Below are 20,770 nucleotides of genomic sequence, written 5' to 3'. Positions count from 1 at the left end.
AATGGTGAAGGTTTCCGGACGTGATGACTGTAGGAAGGGAATCAGTAAAGAAAGGCCGGGCACAGGACAGCAGGACGACCTCGACCGAGGACTGACTGCTGGTGGGCAGAGCTCCTCTGAGAGCTACAAGCTGTACCGTAAGCTACATACAACCATGCCTGCTGGTTTTGGTGTATGACACACACCCAGAGAGGCTGGCTGGCAAAGTTTATGAAAAACAAACACAACCACAGCAACAACAATAGCAGAGGCCACACGGGACCCGCTGCCTTACCGTTCATTCTGACACAGCATCAGTGACAGCGTCCCTGGTCGGGAGCTCTGTCATTCTCACCCGTGAGCCTTTCTGGGTGAGACTAAATGGAAAGCCCCAAACTCGGGCTGAAGTGTAACGACTGCTTATAGGCTAATCTCTGACTCACGGAAGGGCTACGTTTTCCATGCACTGCTGACTTCAGCCCAGAAATTAAGGGGAAGCAAAGGTTATGACCAAGGCTTTTCTCCCCATGTGTAATTTACAAGCAAGCAGAGAGGATATATTTCTCAGCATAGCCACTAAGGATTCTACATGCTCAACTTCCATTCTACATAATAAAAGCCTAATATACAAATTGTTCAACTGGGAGTTGGACCACTGGGAGTTCGACTGCTCACTATGACGTGTGCTGACCACCAGGGGGTGGCGAGGAACATGGTGGGCACTGGCAGCGGGCGGCAGTGGAGGCACTGCCGGCCCTGATGAGAGTGGGACCGCAGTGGGATGGTGGAGCAGGTGAGTGGGCAGTGCCAGGCCAAGGCGGGTGCTAGTGGGAGCCTGATCGCCCCGCAGAAGGTGACCAGCGGCGACGGTGGGGGCGGGGCTGCCGTCTGACTCCCAGGCACTGAGGGAGCTGGGTGGGGGGCCTGGCCCCGACAGATTGTCCACAGACAGGATGGTGGAGCAGGTAAGGGGGCGGCGCCAGGCCATGGCAGGGTGCTAGGTGCGGCTGTGAGGCTGGGGGCACTAGCTGGGGCTACAAGCCTGGGGGCGAGAGCTGGGGCCCGATCCCCGCAGGCCACCCCTAGGGACCCCACCTGTGCACGAATTCGTGCACCAGGCCTCTGGTTAATAATAAAGAGAGTGCCGAACATCTAATTCACTCTGCCTTTTCAGTACAACTGAGTTTGTTTTAGGTAAATGTTTCTTTATGTTACTAACGGCTGCTTACCAGTTGTCAGTTACTCACATACATCAGGAAGAACAAGTTATAAGTTTGCTATATCTGGAATTTATGTTTAAAAATCATATACTAAGCCATAGGACAGGCACCTTCATTTTTGGTAACTGATTTTCCTAACTTACCCCTTAGGTTTCTGTACTATGGGTACAGCTGCCACAGTTACCTTAATAGCTATGTGAAAAGGTACACATTCATCTTGCTGGTATCACACAGCAAAAATCTCTTCCCCTGTCACACATGCAGCGCTTACAGGCACATGATCCGACCGCAGGCCAGCTGGGCCAGAGGACCAAACAGAGGTCTATGTGCCCAGATCCCTCCCTGAGTGAAGGAAACTCAAAGACAGGCCGGTTTCCTGTCCTTTTCACTGGGAGAGGAACTTACGTATTCTCCACAGGAGACTGGAAACCCTGGGGTCCCACTGGCACCTCTAGAACGCAGGGATGTTAACAGTTCCCAGCAAGAGCCTGGCGGCAGGATGACTGTCAAAATCCTGAGCAGTCAGGTGGCCGACTGCATGGCCCAGGCTCATCAGTAATGTTTTAATTATGTTCATAAATCAAATGCTATAACCCACCGAATCTCTTCTGAAACAGGAGCAGACGCCAGGATTTATTTTTAAGTAATGAGGTAAGGCCCAGTCCATTTTCTGGTGACCATTTTATGTATCGGCTGGTGGTGTCAGGCATAGGCCACAAGCCAGGTGACACTTTCTATCCAAGTGCAGTAACTGCCCAGAATGGAATGCTCAGAACGGCTCCATGTCATTGCAGAATGGAGCTGCTACGGAAGTAAGAAAAACAGTCAGGTCCACGCACTTTGGAACATTACCATTATAGAGATGGCATCACCAAGAGCCAACCGATTAGGTCGAGGAATCTGAGGTTTTCATAATACAGTGGAATTTTTTACCTTCACGCACCCCCACCCCTCCTATAAAAGACACTTAGCAAGACTGCCATAGCATCAACGTCCCTTCATCAGTCAGAGGTGCATGGAGGGCTAAATACCAAGGCTTCAGGTCACACTACAGTAGCAGCCAATTAAAAAACAACATTAGAAAGAGGCTCTGATTTGCTGAGGCTTCCTTTAAATGCACTCTGCTCTCCCTATAAAGGGAACGTGTGCATATATAAAAGGGAACTCTGAGAGAGGCGAGGATGGCTGCTGGCAGGTTACAGCTGATGTCACGCCAGCCTGGCCTCGCCGCACATCCTATGATCTTCTCAGAAGATGAACCTCAAAGCCCCGACCTGGATTCCACTCTCCTGTGCAAATGACCAGTCTCCTCTCCGGACAAACACTAATGCATCCGGTCTTCACTCAAAAGGGTGCGATGCCACCATCCCACGTCCTACCAGCAGGAAGGGCTGCGGCCAGGGGGGGGCCTCCCTCAGCCCAGCAGACCTGTCGCGCCCGGAACTACAGGCACCCCCTTCTCTCCCTGAGATTCTAAGTCAGGAATGTGGGTGTCATACGTTCCCTGACGTGCTCACTGAGCCGAGCTCAAGGGCTTGTGTGCAAATCCGCTTCGGGCGCTGCGCTGGGGACTAGGGCTCCTCCTGAGCTTCCACCCAGTGTTCAGGGACACCGGTGACGGGGGGGGGGGGGGGGGGGGGCTGGGCGGCCGCGAAGCAAGTGCTCACCGCTTCCGGGCCCAGCAGGGAGAGCGAGCGCAGTGTGTCAAGAACCCAAGGGTCCCCCTGTCCCACAGCCTGGCCGGGGGAGGGTCCCCCTGTCCCACAGCCTGGCCGGGGGAGGGTCCCACTGTCCCACAGCCTGGCCGGGGGAGGGTCCAACTGTCCCATAGCCTGGCCGGGGGAGGGTCCCCCTGTCCCACAGCCTGGCCGGGGGAGGGTCCCCCTGTCCCACAGCCTGGCCGGGGGAGGGTCCCACTGTCCCACAGCCTGGCTTATGCATTCGGGTGGGGACGCATTGACTGAAGAGGCTCTGTCAATCATGGAGGATTACTACAGCTTGGAGTAGGCAACAATGCAAATATTAACCTGATATTTGGTGAGTTTTAGGGGCTATTGGTGCTCAAAACAAGAATCAGCCCCTAAGATGGTGCCCAGACTGTTGGGAGAGGAGTCTGTCCTGAAGGAGGGCATCTCTAACAGAGGAGTGGGTGGTTAGAGAGCAGGGGTGGGTGGTTAGAGAGCAGGGGTGGGTGGTTAGAGAGCAGGGGTGGGTGATTAGAGGGCAGGGGTGGGTGGTTAGAGAGCAGGGGTGGGTGGTTAGAGAGCAGGGTGGGTGGTTAGAGAGCAGGGGTGGGTGGTTAGAGAGCAGGGGTGGGACTGGTTAGAGAGCAGGGGTGGGTGGTTAGAGAGCAGGGGTGGGTGGTTAAAGAAGACGGGTGGGACTGGTTAGAGAGCAGGGGTGGGACTGGTTAGAGAGCAGGTGTGGGTGGTTAGAGAGTAGGGGTGGGACTTGCTAGAGAGCAGGTATGGGTGGTTAGAGAGCAGGGTGGGTCTGGTTGGAGAGCAGTGTAGGACTGGTTAGTAGAACACCCTGCCAAAGGCTTGCTTTCTCCTGTCAGACCTTCCTGAGTGATTTTCACCACCTTAGCTTGTTTGCAAGGTGAGGGCCCTGCTGCCTCCTCTGGGTCTGCTTGAGGGGGAGGGCTCCTGGGAGTGACGGAGTCCCACCTGGTGACGGAGAGGGAGTCCTCCTCCTCAAGCAGCCACCACAGAACACAACTTCCTCTTGTTGCAACCTGCAAGTCGTTTAGTAGGTTCTGCAAGTACTGTTTATCCAACAGAATCAACCTGTATTCTGGGCTTTTGTGGTAGAAAGTTATGTTTCTGGTGCTTTTTAAATGGGGTGCACACTCACTCCCTTCAAGATTTGAGGTGAACACGGGGCAAGATGTTCTGCACAAGACCTTTAGCTCTATAGGAAGAAAAGTTTTGGGGTTCTTGTATCCCTGGTGGCACACAGTAGGCATTCAATACATATTTGCCAAATGAATGAATGAATGAATGAGAAAGTGGAGAAATGTTAGGGTATGTGTTTCTATTCCTAGCTCTAACTAAAACAAACAAACCAAGCAACCAAACACACCACGAATCCTCCTTATTCCTGTTATCAAATAGGCACACTGCAATTTCTGAGCTGATTTAAGCTCACGTCAGTCTGAATGGCGGCACAAAACTCAGCACTGTCCCACCGAGTTGGGAAAGGCTGTGAAAGAGAAGGTGCTATGATTTGACTGGCTGGAGCTGAAGCGGTGCTGGTCTGGACCGCCCAGCTGGCCGTCTGTGATTGGCGGTGCGGAAGCTTCGTGTTGGTGGGAGTGCACCGCTTCAGCTGTGGACTGGTGGGTGGCCACGGCCCTGGCATACAAGGCCCCCGCATTTAATTGCTTGACCAGCCTTATCACAAAACATAACTGCATTTCTGGTTTGGAAGGTCAATCCAGTTCCCAAAATGTGAGGGCAGCTCAGGTTGATTTCTATTCTTCCACTTCGATGCTCATTAATTAGCGCTTCTGGTGCATCTTATGTTGGCATCTTCAGGGAAATCACAAAGGAGGCCATTTCCCCATTCGTTCAGACTTCATGCCAGTTCACAATCATGTAACCTTTCACAGGATCAAAACCTGACCTTGAGTTAAAAACCAGTAAGTGAAGAATACAAATTAACACTAGCTTCCCTAGGTCCACTGTCCACAGGCGCAGGGACGCCTCTCACAGACACACTGGGTGATGCCCACTGTCCACAGGCACAGGGATGCCTCTCACAGACACACTGGGTGATGCGCACTGTCCACAGGCACAGGGATGCCTCTCACAGACACACTGGGTGATGCCCACTGTCCACAGGCGCAGGGATGCCTCTCACAGACACACTGGGTGATGCCCACTGTCCACAGGCGCAGGGATGCCTCTCACAGACACACTGGGTGATGCCCACTGTCCACAGGCGCAGGGACGCCTCTCACAGACACACTGGGTGATACCCACTGTCCACAGGCGCAGAGACGCCTCTCACAGACACACTGGGTGATGCGCACTGTCCACAGGCGCAGGGACGCCTCTCACAGACACACTGGGTGATGCCCACTGTCCACAGGCGCAGAGACGCCTCTCACAGACACACTGGGTGATGCACACTGTCCACAGGCGCAGGGACGCCTCTCACAGACACACTAGGTGATGCCCACTGTCCACAGGCACAGGGACGCCTCTCACAGACACACTGGGTGATGCGCACTCTCTACAGGCGCAGGGACGCCTCTCACAGACACACTGGGTGATGCTCACTGTCCACAGGCGCAGGGACGCCTCTCACAGACACACTGGGTGATGCCCACTGTCCACAGGCACAGGGACGCCTCTCACAGACACACTGGGTGATGCGCACTCTCCACAGGCACAGGGACGCCTCTCACAGACACACTGGGTGATGCGCACTGTCCACAGGCACAGGGACGCCTCTCACAGACACACTAGGTGATGCCCACTGTCCACAGGCACAGGGACGCCTCTCACAGACACACTGGGTGATGCGCACTGTCCACAGGCGCAGGGACGCCTCTCACAGACACACTGGGTGATGCCCACTGTCCACAGGCACAGGGACGCCTCTCACAGACACACTGGGTGATGCGCACTGTCCACAGGCGCAGGGACGCCTCTCACAGACACACTGGGTGATGCCCACTGTCCACAGGCACAGGGACGCCTCTCACAGACACACTGGGTGATGCCCACTGTCCACAGGCACAGGGACGCCTCTCACAGACACACTGGGTGATGCGCACTCTCTACAGGCGCAGGGACGCCTCTCACAGACACACTGGGTGATGCCCACTGTCCACAGGCACAGGGACGCCTCTCACAGACACACTGGGTGATGCCCACTGTCCACAGGCACAGAGATGCCTCTCACAGACACACTGGGTGATGCCCACTGTCCACAGGCGCAGAGATGCCTCTCACAGACACACTGGGTGATGCCCACTGTCCACAGGTGCAGAGATGCCTCTCACAGACACACCAGGTCAGACCAGGAGGCACACGAAGGCCGTGGTGGGAAGGGCCACTTTCTCCAGGCGTCTTCCGAAGGCCGGGGGAGGCAAGGCGCTCTCTCTTCCTTCAGCCCATTCATGTCTTGCTCACAATGTGTTTGGCCAAACATCTGCTCCTTGTGCTTGTGTGTGGGTTACTCAGCCGCCTGCCTGCTCCGGCAGATGCATCACTGACCATCTCGGGTCCGGAACTTGTGTTAATACAAAACCAGAGGTTAAAACAACAGTGTGCACCACGGGGTCTCCAAGACTTATTGCTCATGAGGAATAATAAATACAGAAGTAACTTCCCTGAAACTCAATGCATTGCTTTACACAAAACGGAAGAAAGGAGAGTTGGGGGGAGAGTGTATTCCGTGCAGGAAAGAGAGGAGACTGGAGATAGGAGAGGAACAGGCCCGCCGGGCCAGCCGTCTGCTGTGAAGAGTGCACCTGAGAGGAGATTTCAGGGCAAGGAGGCGGGACAGGAGCTGCTGCCGAAACCCACCTGCCACTCCCAACAGGATGGCTTCCGATTTCCAGGTTTTCCTCCCTGCTTCCCTGCAGGGCCCCATGGACAGGGGAAATATTTATTCTGACGCAGATAAAGAGCAGGGCTGACTGTCCCCTCAGCGCCCATTTCCCCCCAGTTGAGGGAATGAAAGCAAACCTCTCGCCTTCTCTGGAGCTCGGAAGAAGGGGAACGTGGGTTTACGAAGCCGCTGCCTGCCTGAGTCAGTAACACGCGCTTTGAAACATGTCCACGTCCATGACTGACCGTCAGAGGGCAATCAGAGCGGGGAAGGCGCCCAAACACCCACTTCTGGGGTCTGTTCATGCTCCCTTTCAAGACTCAGCTCTTAATTTTTATTTTATTTTTTACAAATAATCACACACACAGAACCCTCGCAAAATGAGGAGTTCGGCAAGAGCATCTTAAAGAGCAAGGCTACGACGGGAGAAAGCAGTAGACACAGCAGGAATTCAAGAGCTCAGGGTCACCTCAGTCCGCAGCGAGGCTTCCCGTCTGCGGGGATCTGGCCCCGCACCGAGGGTCGCAGCTTTCCTCTCAGCTCCCGGCTCATTCGCTCTGCGTGGCCACCTTGATGCTATTGAGACAGTTTTCTTTTAAGGCACAGACAGTGAGCTGTTCCCGTTTACACAGCCTCTTATTTGACAAGCCTGCGCTCCCCCCGCGATCTGAGGCTGTGCTAACCGCTTACAACTGCACCAGGCTCCGCTCTGCTGTATCAACTGTGATGTAAACGCCAGCAGCCCCACGCACCTCTCAAGAAAAAAACGCACAGGAAGAACTGAGGGTCATACAGCTCAGAACATTCAAAAGCAAAACCGTTTCTGCCCAACAGCTAAGGAAAGAGAGCTTGGAGTTTCAGCTGGCAAGTACAATTACTTTCCGTTTTACACACTGAGCTGCACGCTGCTGTGTCCTTGCCGGTCTCAGGACGAAAGCTGGGAAGCTGAGAGCCCTACTGTACGCTCTCCGTTCCCAGCAACGTTCCTGTGAGAAAACCTTCCTAATGAGCTTGCAAACGAGCACCCAACAGGGAAATGTCACAAACAAGAGCAGCTAATGCCCCAGAAAATCAAATAACTGAACACTTGGCTGATTGTGGTGCTTTCATATTTATAATAAAAGGGGGAGGGGCAGCTCTAATTCTCTACTTCTGACGGGGTCAACACCTTGTGAACAAAACAACTCATTTATTTATGTTCAGAAATCTCCAGATGATAAATTACTCTGATGTTAATCACTTCAATGCATACTGCACCATTAATATCTACACTCACCAAAAATCTAAGGATTATTAAAAGTGTGACAGCATCCACTTCTGGCTGATTTTTCACATAATTGGGCAACACAATTTCTCCTGATACCTCCAATACAGGGTCCTAACGAAAAATGCTGCAAAATTCTTGTTCAGTTAATTAGGACTTAAATCCACAAGACAAAAGCAGTTCCAAGTTGTAGCTCAAGCCTTGTCTTCTACGCAGTATGGTGGCAGTGTGCTCATTTTATCTTGCTCCTCCTTTTCCTGGTGCATTTAAAATAAGATATTTAATGGCATACCATGTAGACTCTCATTATTTCATTTCCTTTTTAAAAATAGTATTCTTAAGAGGACATAATTTATATAGAATTTAATCCCTTATGTGTCATTTAACCCTGTTCATATCCTCTTAGCTGAGAGAGAGGTTTCCATAAGCCGTCATGTGACAAAATGGCCGGCTGAGCCAAGTGAGTGTACTTAATGCTAATCCTATCAGGTTAGCTTTGTCCCCACAGTAGCCGTATTCACCCAGAGTAGAGCAATTCTTCCTCTGATGTTCGCGGATGAACTCAGTATTTCCTGGTGATAAGTTACTATTTATCACGAATAATATAAGAAATCTTTTTAGGTGGCAAAGGAAAAAACACTAAAACATAATAGTTGTATGTCTTTTTAAGTTGTATATTTATTTAACTAATATTTATTAGATTTAGATATACATATGGCAAATAAAGCTCATAATTTTATAGATCTTTTATATGGGTCTTGAGTAGGCTAAAGCAATGAAGTGACTTAAAGATAAATTCTCAACGGGACAGGAACACAGATAACCTGTTGATATGGTAAAACTTGTGAAAGTGGCCCTCAAATCACTGAAGTTGGGAAAACTGTAGGGTCAACAGACTTCTTAAATTGTGAGCAAAATGTAGGGAATATGTAATTTTGTTCATCTTTTCCGGGTCTGTAGCTATCAAAGGGTTTTTAAAGAGCTCAGTGATTCCCAAAAAAGGTTAAGAACTGCTGACTCTAAGGGTTTGGAGCCAATAAATAAAGTTACTTCTCACAGGGTATCCAAAATGACTCACCATCCATGCAGACTGGCTACTGAACCTCAGGCATTAAAGTGCCTCCTTCCCTCCTGGCCATCCAGACGGCATGGCTTGTCTGCGGAGAGAGGACTCCTCTGGGAGAATGGAGCTGAGTCACCAACACCACGGCCAATGCCCGAGAACGTGGGGCCCAGTGACCCAGCGCCTTGGGCGTCTGAGGCCTGAGGCTTTTTGTTGTGCACAGCTGCTGGGTTCCAGAGAGCACAGCCGTAGGAGTGATGTAGAGAATTCCCCTTGTGCCTGAAGAAGCTACTTGGGCATTCCTGGCTGACTCCGCAAAGTTCTCAGTCAGGCTCTGGGGATGGAGGGGAGTGGCCTGCGGGTGACTTTCCTGAGCAGAGAGCCGTATTTAGGGTGCCACACCAGACTCTCAGTTCCACGCAGATTAAGGTAATGCTTTGCGATTCTTAACCTTCTTTTAGGCAGGACGACTTTTTTCTTTACATACATTCCAAAATATGGAGTATCAGGGATACAATGTTTGTGTGGCTGACGGGGGAGAAGGGAGCAGGGCCTCCCGTGAGGAGATGCGCCGTAGAGGGACATGACCAGCAGCTGCGGCTTCATTTTGGGGGCACTGCGGTCCTGGCCTGCAGCTAGGGGCTGGCAGCACTTTGTGGCCTGAAGTAAAATGCATTCAGAGGTGGTGCTTTACTTCTTTTCTTAAGGAACAAAGGCCACTTGAATCTACACAGCACGGAAGACACGGCTTATAAATATCATTATCATGTCTCCCAAGGGTCGGAGTGCAGTGCTGGGAGTCCTGTGCGTTGGGTGTGAGTGTCATGTTGTAGGTGGTGGGTCATGTGCTGTTTAGAAGATATTCTGGGGAAGCTACTGCAAGAGTTTGGGGCGGGAACTGGGTGAGTACCACTCAGGTCTCACAAAGGAGCTAATGTATTATTGAAGCTAATGGGCCCCTACAAGGGAAGTTAATGGATATTAAGTTTGCTTAAGTGAATTACATATTAACAAAGTCAAAAGAAATCTACTAACTGCCAATTTAGATAACATCTGATCATTTATGTTTTCCCATTATAGGGACATCACACCACAATAGTTTTAGTGATATGAAAATTATAAGCAGCTGCCATAATGAAGCTACATAATGAAGTAGAGGAAATGAATTGACAAGGAAAATCTGCATTATGTAATGTTAAACTGAGCCAAGCTCACAGCGTCAATAAGCAAAGCTTGGAATGGGACGGTGGTCTTTCAGAGGAAACTCTCTGTGCGCTGCCTAACCCCTTGTTTTGTTCCATTTAAACACGTGATGAAAACTGCAGGAGGCTGAACGGTGGCCCCCAAACTTCCCAACCCCTGGGACCTGGGACTGGCCTCATTTGGAAAAGGAGTCTTTACAGATGTAACTACATTAAAAGGACCTAGAAATAAGAACATTCTGGATTTATCTGGGTGGGCCCTAAGTCCAATGACTAGTGCCCTTCTAAGAGACAAACAGGAAAGGAGAAGGCCGCGTCCAGATGGAGACAGAGAAGGGAGTGATGTGACCACCACCCAAGGAAGCCTGGAGCCATGAGCAGCCCGAACAGGGAGGAAGCTCCTCCCGGAGCTTTTAGAAGGCGCCCGGCCCTGCCGACACCCAGCTTTCAGCCTGCTGTCGCCCAGGACCCTGAGACAATGCATTTCTGCTATTTCAAGTCACAGGTTTGTGGACATGTTACAGCAGCCCGGGGAAGTAACAGAAGAATTCACGGAGGGCAGTGCGTTTCCTTATCGAACCCCAGGCACTGCCACCCCACCACACATTTGCAGCCTTTTCACTCTGTACACTCAAGGCTCCCAGAACCACCAGAGGCCAAGTTCCAGGAGCCTTTTGATGGAAAATGAGAGGTGGTTACTCAGACGCAACCTTGGTGCGAGGATGGTTTTGTGCAGAAGACATATTTTTTTCACAAGTAGGAGAGCCCCTAAGAGAAGATGAAGAGAACACCTTTTGTCCACAGGGCACAGTGAGGAGCTAACCTCACTCGCCACGATATGGCTTTTATTGGTGAAGCCGGCAGGACTGAGCACTGAGCCCAAAGGGTTCCACTTTTACACTCAGTGGCATCACGTAAGCTAAAAATGGAAGAGAATGTGCAATTTTAAGCAAACTGCTGAATGCAAATAAAATCTCTTCTATAAAAACTTCAGTACTTACGATGGGGTTAAAAAAGGGGGAGAGGAGATTGTCCTAGATTTTGAGGTTGACATAGAAATGATTATAGTCAATATTCAAAAAATGTAATTAACTCATATGCTAGAGCAGATTGGAATCATTTTAAAGTTTCATATTTAGGTTAAATCTAGTATTTTCGAAATCCTTATTGGCACTCAGTAATATGGCTGTGCTTCAGTAAAATAATCCTTTGCTTATTTTTCTACCAAGACAACTAGATAAAAATTCTATCTATAGTACCAGAACATATGCATTCAATAAATGGCTTCTGACAGGTTTTAAGCAATTGCTGCTCTGGGCCCTCAGAACAGAACACTTGGGCACTGCTACAGCTTGAATGTTTGTGTGCCCCCAAATCCATATGCTGAAGACCCAATGTCCTACGGAACAGGACCAGGAGGTGGAGCCTCTGGGAGGTGCGTAGGTCATGAAGGTAGAGCCACATTAGTGGGATTAAAAGAGATTCCATAGAGCTCTTCAGCCCCTTCGCCGGGTGAGGTCGCAGTGGGAAGGTGCCTGCGTGCACCGGGAAGCGGCTCTCACCAGAACATGACCGTGCTGAGCCTTGACCTCGGACCTCCCAGCCTCCAGAACCGTGAGAGAGACAGTGCTGTTGTTTCTAAGCGACCAGCTGCTCTGTCCGTGGTGACTGTGACAGCAGCCAGCACGGCCGCGACAGGTACTCACACTGTACTTCTAGGTACCGCTGGGTCTGCAGGTTCCCGGTGACGGCAGGGTGCTCCACCTGGCAGATCACTGGGACCCCGTCGTCCTCCCTGCGCACCTTCAGCATCAGCTGACTAGTCACGGTGTACATGTCCGACCACTCTTCCACCTCCGATTTGCCTGGGGAGAAACCATACCAGGAAGCCAGAAGCTGAGAGCATGTCTATCGCTGTGTTCAGATCCCCTGTTCCCCCGCCCCAGCCCAATGTTATTTTACCAAAGAGAATGGAAGTCGCTTGGGATAAGGACGATCGGTGGGTAGATGGCTGAGAAAATGAGAATTTCCTACATTTCAACCTGGCAGGGTGGTCTTTCAGATAGTTTCAACTAGACGTAACATATACCATTTTCATTTAAATACATTACACATGTTTCTTCTGTCGTAAAGCTTCCCCCAAAGGCAGCTGAAGGTTGAACCTTTTTGACATCTGACTGCTCAAGGCATTCAGGAGAGAAGAGAAGAGCGTGCCATCCTACCACCATCTGAACTTGACCCGTCCGCTAGGCTGTCATTTGGTTTAGAAATTCCAGGATGTCACCCAGAGCCCCCCAGTAACTTAATCAGGAGAAGGGTAAACACCCCTACCCCACCCCCACCAGCATCAATCAAGGCGGGAAGGAACAAAATGGATTTGCGTAACTGAAATTGTAACTGGAATGTTTCAGCTCTGAGACCTTAGAAAGGCCGCAGCGCACGCAGGGGTGTGGGGAGAGAAAGCAGGCCGCGGGCGTCAGGCCAGAGGGGAGCCGTGCGGAGGGGGAGGCTTCCGGAGGGGATGAATAGGCCAAGGCCGCCCATTCCTGAACCCCGCCCTCCCTGGGACAAGACGCACCATTAACTTTCTTTTAATGTTTTGTCCGTATCGGCACACATTTCATGGCTCAGTTCACTCAGACAGAAACGCAGAGGGGAAATGGGGAACTCCTTCCTTTCAAAACAACACCCAGGAAGGGGGAGTGACACAGCGAGCTGTTTGGAACGGGAGCTGTTACACAGACTGATCTGGTTCGCGGCAGACAGCTTTCTGTCCCCTTTCTAAGGGCGGTTCCTTTCTTCCTGGGGCCCTTCGTCTACTTAACAAGCGCACACAGACACTAGCTACATGCCCTGCGAATATTCACTCGTGTCATCTTCACCAGAATCCCATGCTGTATGTAACATCAACATCCCACCAGAGCGAAGGGAGGCACGCAGCAGCACTTCTGTCACATGACCGGGAGTTTGGCCGAGACCTTGGTGCCGGCTGCTAGAGAACCGGATGCTAACACGTCTGAGGGCTTAGGACAACTGACAGAGGGGAGCCGGGGCCAGGCTGCACCTCCAGCCAAGGCAGCGGGTGGGGTAGCAGCTATTTGAGACCTAGGAAGGAAGCCCGGGATGGCTGAGCCTGGGGGGACAGTGGGAGCAGGGAGCAGGGCCGCCTGCTTGCCATCACACCAGACGCTGTGCAGAGCAGCCGGGAAACGGGCGACTGAACTGCAGGTTCCACACGCAAGGGCGTGTCTGCAAGTTCACAATGAAGATGACCTTCTCCGCCCGCCGCGGCCACGGCTCAGGAGAGCACGCTGAGCACAGCTGACGGGGCGGCCGGTGGTAGGATGACTCGCGGCGCTCACGGTGAAGGCTGTGATACACTGTTAAATGGATAACATGAGGACTTGGGGTTCTGACCACCCTGGGTCATCGGGTAAAAGCAAGGAGAACGGAGGGAACAGCACGGACAGCCTGAGCCCTGGGGCAGCTCTGACAGCGGTTCCAGTTCACAGCGACACCCACCATCAACCCCCACACCACAGAACGAGGACAGGAATGGGGACACGGGCACGTGGTTATGCTCTGCCCCACGCCTTTAGTCCGTGATGATCAACCACCTCTAGACGAACGCCTTTGTTCTGAGGCATGGGTTGCATTTCCCTCTCGTTTCCCCAAAGGGAACCCCCCTCCCCGGGACCTGGCGGCACCTCACCTTTGAGCTCCGTGTTGCCTTTGAACCACCGGATAGTGGTGGCCGGCTTGCTGGCCATGGCCGTGCAGTTGACTTCGATCTCCTCGCCCTCCACGGCCGTGTCTTTCTGGATGTCGATGACCAGGTTACGTGGTGGGACTGCAAAGCAAACGTGTGTGCATTTACACACAGAACCTACTCCTGCACGCATCCTTCCATTCATTAGAAACTAGCACCACTGCTCTCAAATCAGAGACAAGTAATGGACATTCCTGACGGGAATTTAAAACAAGCTGCCACTGGGAGGGAAACATACAAAGTCACCATCAAATAAAGGGAATTACGCACAATCGCTCAATTCAGAATTTCTGCCCTAAAGTATCTTACAAAACGACCAGTCTCCCACTCCTCAGTTATCAGTGACCAAGTTATAACAATATAGATATTAGGGATAAAAGCAAGAGGAGTACACACAATTCAAGTTATCATCCTTACCTGGAAGTCTCTGAAAGAAATCTTTCTCCTTCAACTCAACCATTTGATTTCAATCGTCATATGAACGAATCTACAGTCAACCAGCAAAGATCAGAAACTTGGAGTCCCTTAAAAGAATCCCTCACCATGAACATCCGCAGAAAAGTGCGCCTCGGAACCAGTTCATTCGGTCAAAACCACTCACAGAGACCCAGAATGTAATCATCACCTCCAACGGGCAGCACATAATAAAATCCTGCCATGAGGACGCAGTAACACAGGAAATGCCGTTCATTCGCAGTCACTTTCCAGATTCTAAATGCCCCAGATTTTGGAAATCAAAGGTAGAAAAGACCACTAAGTAGTTGTAAGTAGTTTTATTAATCAGAACTAAAACTGCCTTTCTCTAAGTATATTAAACTTACATGTAATAAAATAAAATAAATATTTTGTGGCTAAAATGCTGAATATCAAATCAAGAGTACGTAGGATGATGACGATGATGAATAAATCATGTTATTTTTCATGACATTGAGCAACAGTGAAACTGCCTATGAGATGCCAGCTTCTTGAAACAGAAGTCAGTAAGAATGCTGAAATCCGTGCGTGAATCTAAGTGTGTGCCCTGACCACCACGAAGAAGCAGACAGTTCTGAGACATGATTAATAAGCCCCTCAACTCAGAAGAGAAACAAGAAATTAAATATGTATACACATGCCATCCCATGATCAAGTTGAATAATAAATCTGATACTGCTTCAAAAACTATGGGATTAAAGCCCGTATTTGGGATTTCCACCTGCTCTGGTCCAATGTGGGAAAAGGAAGACTTTTATGCTGAGTTAAAGCAGGTGAAAATGCCTGTAGAGAATGATGGAAAAGGAAATGATTTGCTGCATATGTTTCTCAGCAAGACAGTGTGGCGGTGATGGGTAACTACCGATCAAAAGCAGGCCTCCTCTCTTCCCCGTGAAAGAGAAAAGCAGCACATTTGCTCAATTGGATGTGTTGCTAAAGTGATATGGCCCCAATGAGTAGTTAAACATGAGAAAGAGCTACCCTAGCTTACACTTCAGGGGGAAAAAGCAGAGAGAGTCTAATATCCAATTTGGAGTTGCACATCTGTTAGCATTTTAGAGACACAGAAAGGCAGTCACATAAGTAAACGGGGCAGCTTCAGCTCGCCGTTTCCTAAACGTAACTTATCTTTGCTGGATGACAATCAGGTAGCTTATCGGTTCTCCTGTACCGAGAGAGCTGGTAGGCAACAGAGAGAATAGATGTCTAGCGCCAACAGAGACTACTGAATTCTGAGTGCAGTACAATAGGGATCTTGAAGAAAAAGCTGTTTAAGCAAATGTGAGCTTGCCCAAGCCTAACGATAGTAAGATCTTGGTGAACTCTAAAGAACAGAATAAGAAATGACAAAAGGCAAACAACCAAGGAGTAAAAAAACCAGGAGTGTCCTCCCCGCAAATGTAGAAATGAGAGTCAATCACTGTGACTGATGAGACCCACTCAGTGTGAGGAAACCCACGTCCAGTGCGGGGCAGGCACGGAAGGTGGGCCCCTGAGGACACGACGGGCATGCGGCTAAGGCTGGTGCCATGCACGAAGCTCGCGCTCCTGGAAAGAGTAAGCCCGGAGCGGGTCAGGGCCTGGTGCCACGCAGCTCCGGGAACACGCCGGAAGGGCGCTCTTGGTGATGGGACAGATCCAGTTTATCACTGTCAGTCTCAACGGCGTGTAGTGTCAACACCGTCTCTGTCAGATCTCTTTTTCTGTGTGATGCTGGGATTCTTCCTTCCTTCTCTCCTTTTCTCATGCCGAGCCTTCAGATACCTTAGCTTTCCTCACCGCCTGCACCAGCTGTTCATCTCCATTGGTATTTCTTATGCTCTCCCTAAGACTGAGATGGTCGGGATGCGGATGGCTGGGCTTTCCACATTATTATATCGTCTGCTGGCTCCGAGCAGGGATGAGGAAGGGGTGGACACAAACGAGGCCAGAGGAGAACTACCAATGTCTCCGAGACCTTGCTTGGGGCCCACAGAGTGACTGGCAGCAAACAGGTCCTTACCTGGACCACCTACTGTTAGCATTTTCCTGTTAACGCTTCCTTTTTTTGCAACAGGTATACAGTTGACCCTTGAATATCACAAGTTTGAACTGTGTGGGTCCGCTTATCACAGATTTTTTTCAATAAATACTGTAAATATATTTTATCTTCCTTATGTTTTTCTTAATATTTTCTTTTCTTTAGCTTACCGCATTTTAAGAATACAGTATATAATACATATAACATACAAAATATGTGTTAATGGACTGTTTGTGTTATCAGTCAAAAGTAGGCGACTAGCAGTTAAGTTTTGACTAAAAGTTCTTTGTGGATTTTCACTGTGCCGGGGGGTGGGGGAGTTGGTGGTGGAGGGGGTCGTGACCCCAGAGGGTCAACTGTGCTCTAAAGTTCCCTAACCTTTCAGGGAGATGCCCATAACGATGCTAATCCCAGGAATACCTTCCTGAAGAGCTGAAGCCATCTTTAAATTGATGGCTGAGGTAAACTTGCGGAAAACTTCAAAAGTGTTGGAAACTGTGACCAATGTAGAAAAATAAAGGACTTGTTCCTGTGGACAAGAGCAGCCTGAGACGCAGTTAAGTGATTATTTCCAAGTCCACAGTTTTCCCAAGACCATGGCCAGTGTCTCTGATCTTTACTAAGATTAGAAGACACAGCCAAGTGTAGGAGTTGTCTGGTTTACAAACATACAGTGAAATTTGTCATGGGAGTCCCAATGGCTTATATTGATGTCAGTGACAAAGGTGACTTCTCTCAGATTTTTTTAATCCTCACTCGAGAATATGCTTATTGATTCTAGAGAGAGGGGAAGGGAGAGGGAGAGGGAGAAAGAAAGGGAGAGGAGAGAGAGAGAGAGAGAGAGATTGCCTTATGTACCTGTCCTGACTTGGAATCGAACCCCTAACCTTTCAATGTATAAGACGACACTCCAATCAAGCCACTCTGGCCAGGGCTCAGTTTTATTTTTTGTTTTTAAGAGCGAGAAAGCTTTGGAAAATAGAAATGAAGTGATTTAGGTATATCTTTCCAAAAAAGGGGGTTGAACAAGAAAATCTTAAAGTTTATTTTGGTCTATTAAGTCTACCCTATTTTCCCTTTGACTTCATAATGCCTACTCTAATACAAAATAGGTTAGCAAAGTATAAACATCCATTTATAAAAATATGAATGAAAACTACTACTAACCAGCGAGTACACTTACACATGGTCCCACTAATCGGCCAAAACTATACCTGAGGATGTGCGTGTGGATGAAAACCTGAATGAAAGTCACATAGAAGGAAATACTAGAAAATAGCAAAGAAATGGTACGGTTTTTCTTAGCCAACCTCAAATCTATCCGAGCGCCAATTATAAACATTACACCTAAAGCATTAAAAAAATCAGCAATTTCAGGATGCCACCTTAATTACACGAGAGGAGTCTTAAAACTGATCAGCACGTGAAATCTCACTCTAAGACCCTTTAAAATAATTAGTTCCTCCTGTTCCTGGAATCTTAAGAGTGAGCACTAATCTTGGAAGGACAGGGGTAGAGTAATACTGGCTACTATTACCAGTAACTGTATTCATCTTAAAGCAGTGTATTTTCTCTCTTGTTCATCTCCTCCAATGAACAGCAGTACGTAGAAGAGTCCTACAACGTGAATTGGAGAAATGCACGCAAAATGTCATAGGGGTTTCCATTTTTACATGGGGAAGAGCATAAACATGCTAGTCACTAACAAATATCCATCTGTGTCTTCTAACGATGCTGAATTCTTTGCTGACGCTTCAAACGGCTAACGGGTGCACTAAAATGAGCACCTTCAACCCATGGAGGGGGCATCGGTGTTCGTCCCCACGGCCTCTCCAGAGGACTGTGGACGGGAACGAAGATGCTAACGTGTCCTCCTTCTCTCACTATGTCTCTACAAATGCCACACCGCAGAAGAAAGGTTTGAACATTTGAGTATCAGTGGGATTTGCCAGATTTTGGAAAAAGAAAGACTCAAACACTGATGACAACAATTTTACTTCATCAAGAAATCCTCCAGTAAATTTAATAGAATATTAAATGGACGCATAATATCTGAGCAAGAGTATCTACTAGCATTACTTACAGGTATATTTAAGTTAATGCTTCTATACAATCGGTAGGAACCTATTACTTCTAGAATAATCAGGCCCCCAAAAACTCCTCTCAGAGCCTAGTGCTGGCATGCTGACCACCCCCCCCCCTGGCCAAGCACTGGGTGTGCACAGTCAGACCCCTTATCCAGGGGGCCTGAGCAAGCACTGGGTGTGCACAGTCAGACCCCTTATCCAGGGGCCTGAGAAAGCCCTGGGTGTGCACAGTCAGACCTGCCGTCCAGGGGGCCTGAGAAAGCACTGGGTGTGCGCAGTCAGACCTGCCGTCCAGGGGGCCTGAGAAAGCACTGGGTGTGCGCAGTCAGACCTCCTGTCCGGAGGCCTGAGGACAAATGTACCAGACGCTGGAAACTGACAGGCATACACTGCTTCCCAAGGGGCAGATACACACCTGAAAACAAAAGATGGGCTCTTTCAGGAAAAAACATCTGGGAAGGCAGTTTCAGGACTCTATTGAAAGTAACCTCGGCTAGAAGACACAAGGTTCTGAGGAAACACGAGGTCTGGTTCAGGCTTGACTCTTGGTTCTCACTCTGCTTGTCACCGGGCAGATGACTGAGCTCTACTATTACTATTTCTTTCTTTGGAATAAAGATATTCATACCTAAAGGTATATGTAACAAAACATTCTGAAAATTCAGAATCCATAACTATATTCAATTTTTTTGCTGTCACTCTTGTTGAAAAGCCATAAACTATGGTGGGGAAGTGGGTGAACGGTGAGGTTGAGGTCCAGGCCACTAAAGACTTGCTCCAATCAGCAAACGGTGTTCGCAAATGCTTCTGTACAAGCAGATGCACAGAAAAGGTCCAATGCATGCTCACGATTCGGGCACATTTCCAAAATACCGGAACCGTCGTCGTCCCAGCAAAACCTTCCACGCTCCCTACTGCTGCAGGTCTGCGTGGGTCAAAGCCACAATCAGACAAACAGGAACACCTGCCAGCTGCCGTCATTAACACAGACCGCATTCGAAACGGCATGGGCAGACCTGGAACATGGCTTTCTGAAGTCAGTATTCCTCTTATCAAGAACATGTATGTAAGTGTTAGGGACATGTTTTACTTTAATGAATAAAAACATATCTTCCCTCTACAGCTGTGTTTAAATAAAGTAACGAGGCAGTAGCTCAGTATGTACATCCATAAATACATATACGGTCACATACACCAAGCAAAACCGCCTTCACATTTATCTTTGCTCTTTAATCTTCCTATCATTACACCCAGAGCTGCAACCTGCCGCCTCAAATAGACTTTGATTCATCACCTCCCCGAAGGTACGAATCAGAGATCTTGCCTCTCGCTGTAGTGTGTGCCCTTGAAAACTTGGTTTCAAAATCCGATCAGCTGGTGGTGTGCACTGGAGTGTAAGTCTGTCTAAAATGAGACCAACTTAGACCTCCTCCAACACAGGGGATCTGCGGGCTACCTCAAACACACACACGGGAACCTGGCCACTGGGGTTTGCCGAAAGCCACAATCTGGTGACCACAAGTGGAGATGCGGACTCTCCAGAGGTGCCCCAGCGGCCTGTCAGCAGCCTGGCTTTTTCTCAGCCTTCGCGCCCTAGGAGCCCCTAATTCTTTTATGTCCAATGGTGGCAATTCTGTGGCAAAGTATGAGTTCATGAGATATGATCGCTACAGCGTGATCTAGAGCAGTGGTTCTCAACCTTCCTAATGCCGCGACCCTTTAATACAGTTCCTCATGTTGTGGTGACCCCCAACCATAAAATTATTTTCGTTGCTACTTCATAACTGTAATTTTGCTACTGTTAAGAATCGTCATGTAAATATCTGATATGCAGGATGTATTTTCATTGTTACAAATTGAACATAATTAAAGCATAGTGATGAATCACAAAAACAATATGTAATTATATAGGTGTTTTCCGATGGTCTTAGGCGACCCCTGTGAAAGGGTCGTTCGACCCCCAAAGGGGTCGCGACCCACAGGTTGAGAACCGCTGATCTAGAGTATAAGCAATAAACGAGGCAATTAAGGAAAAGGGGGACAATATTAAAGGAGGTGTAACTCAGAAGGACAAACCAGTAGGTGGATTTCACAGCAGAGCCCTGCCCGGCCCAGCTGTGCGGCCGT

At 49.3% G+C, this 20,770-nt stretch overlaps 1 protein-coding gene across 7 annotated transcripts in view; it reads right to left on the bottom strand.

Annotated features, from left to right (window-relative positions):
* CADM1 (cell adhesion molecule 1) overlaps positions 1–20,770 on the bottom strand; it is a 351,444-nt gene that overhangs the window by 41,362 nt on the left and 289,312 nt on the right. For all 7 annotated transcript variants that reach the window (XR_009454350.1, XM_059707809.1, XM_059707810.1 and 4 more), the window contains exons 4-5: positions 14,006–14,143; positions 12,000–12,158 (exon numbers count right to left, since the gene is read on the bottom strand). Coding sequence is in view for 6 of the 7 variants with exons in the window: in XM_059707809.1 (XP_059563792.1) it covers positions 12,000–12,158; positions 14,006–14,143 (297 nt within the window). In the remaining variant the exon portion in view is untranslated. The remainder of the gene's footprint in view (positions 1–11,999; positions 12,159–14,005; positions 14,144–20,770) is intronic.

Source organism: Myotis daubentonii, chromosome 9, assembly GCF_963259705.1.
Source record: "Myotis daubentonii chromosome 9, mMyoDau2.1, whole genome shotgun sequence".
Lineage (NCBI taxonomy): Eukaryota > Metazoa > Chordata > Mammalia > Chiroptera > Vespertilionidae > Myotis > Myotis daubentonii.
Note: the sequence above shows the minus strand (reverse complement) of the source record. Positions and strands in the feature narration are given on the sequence as shown.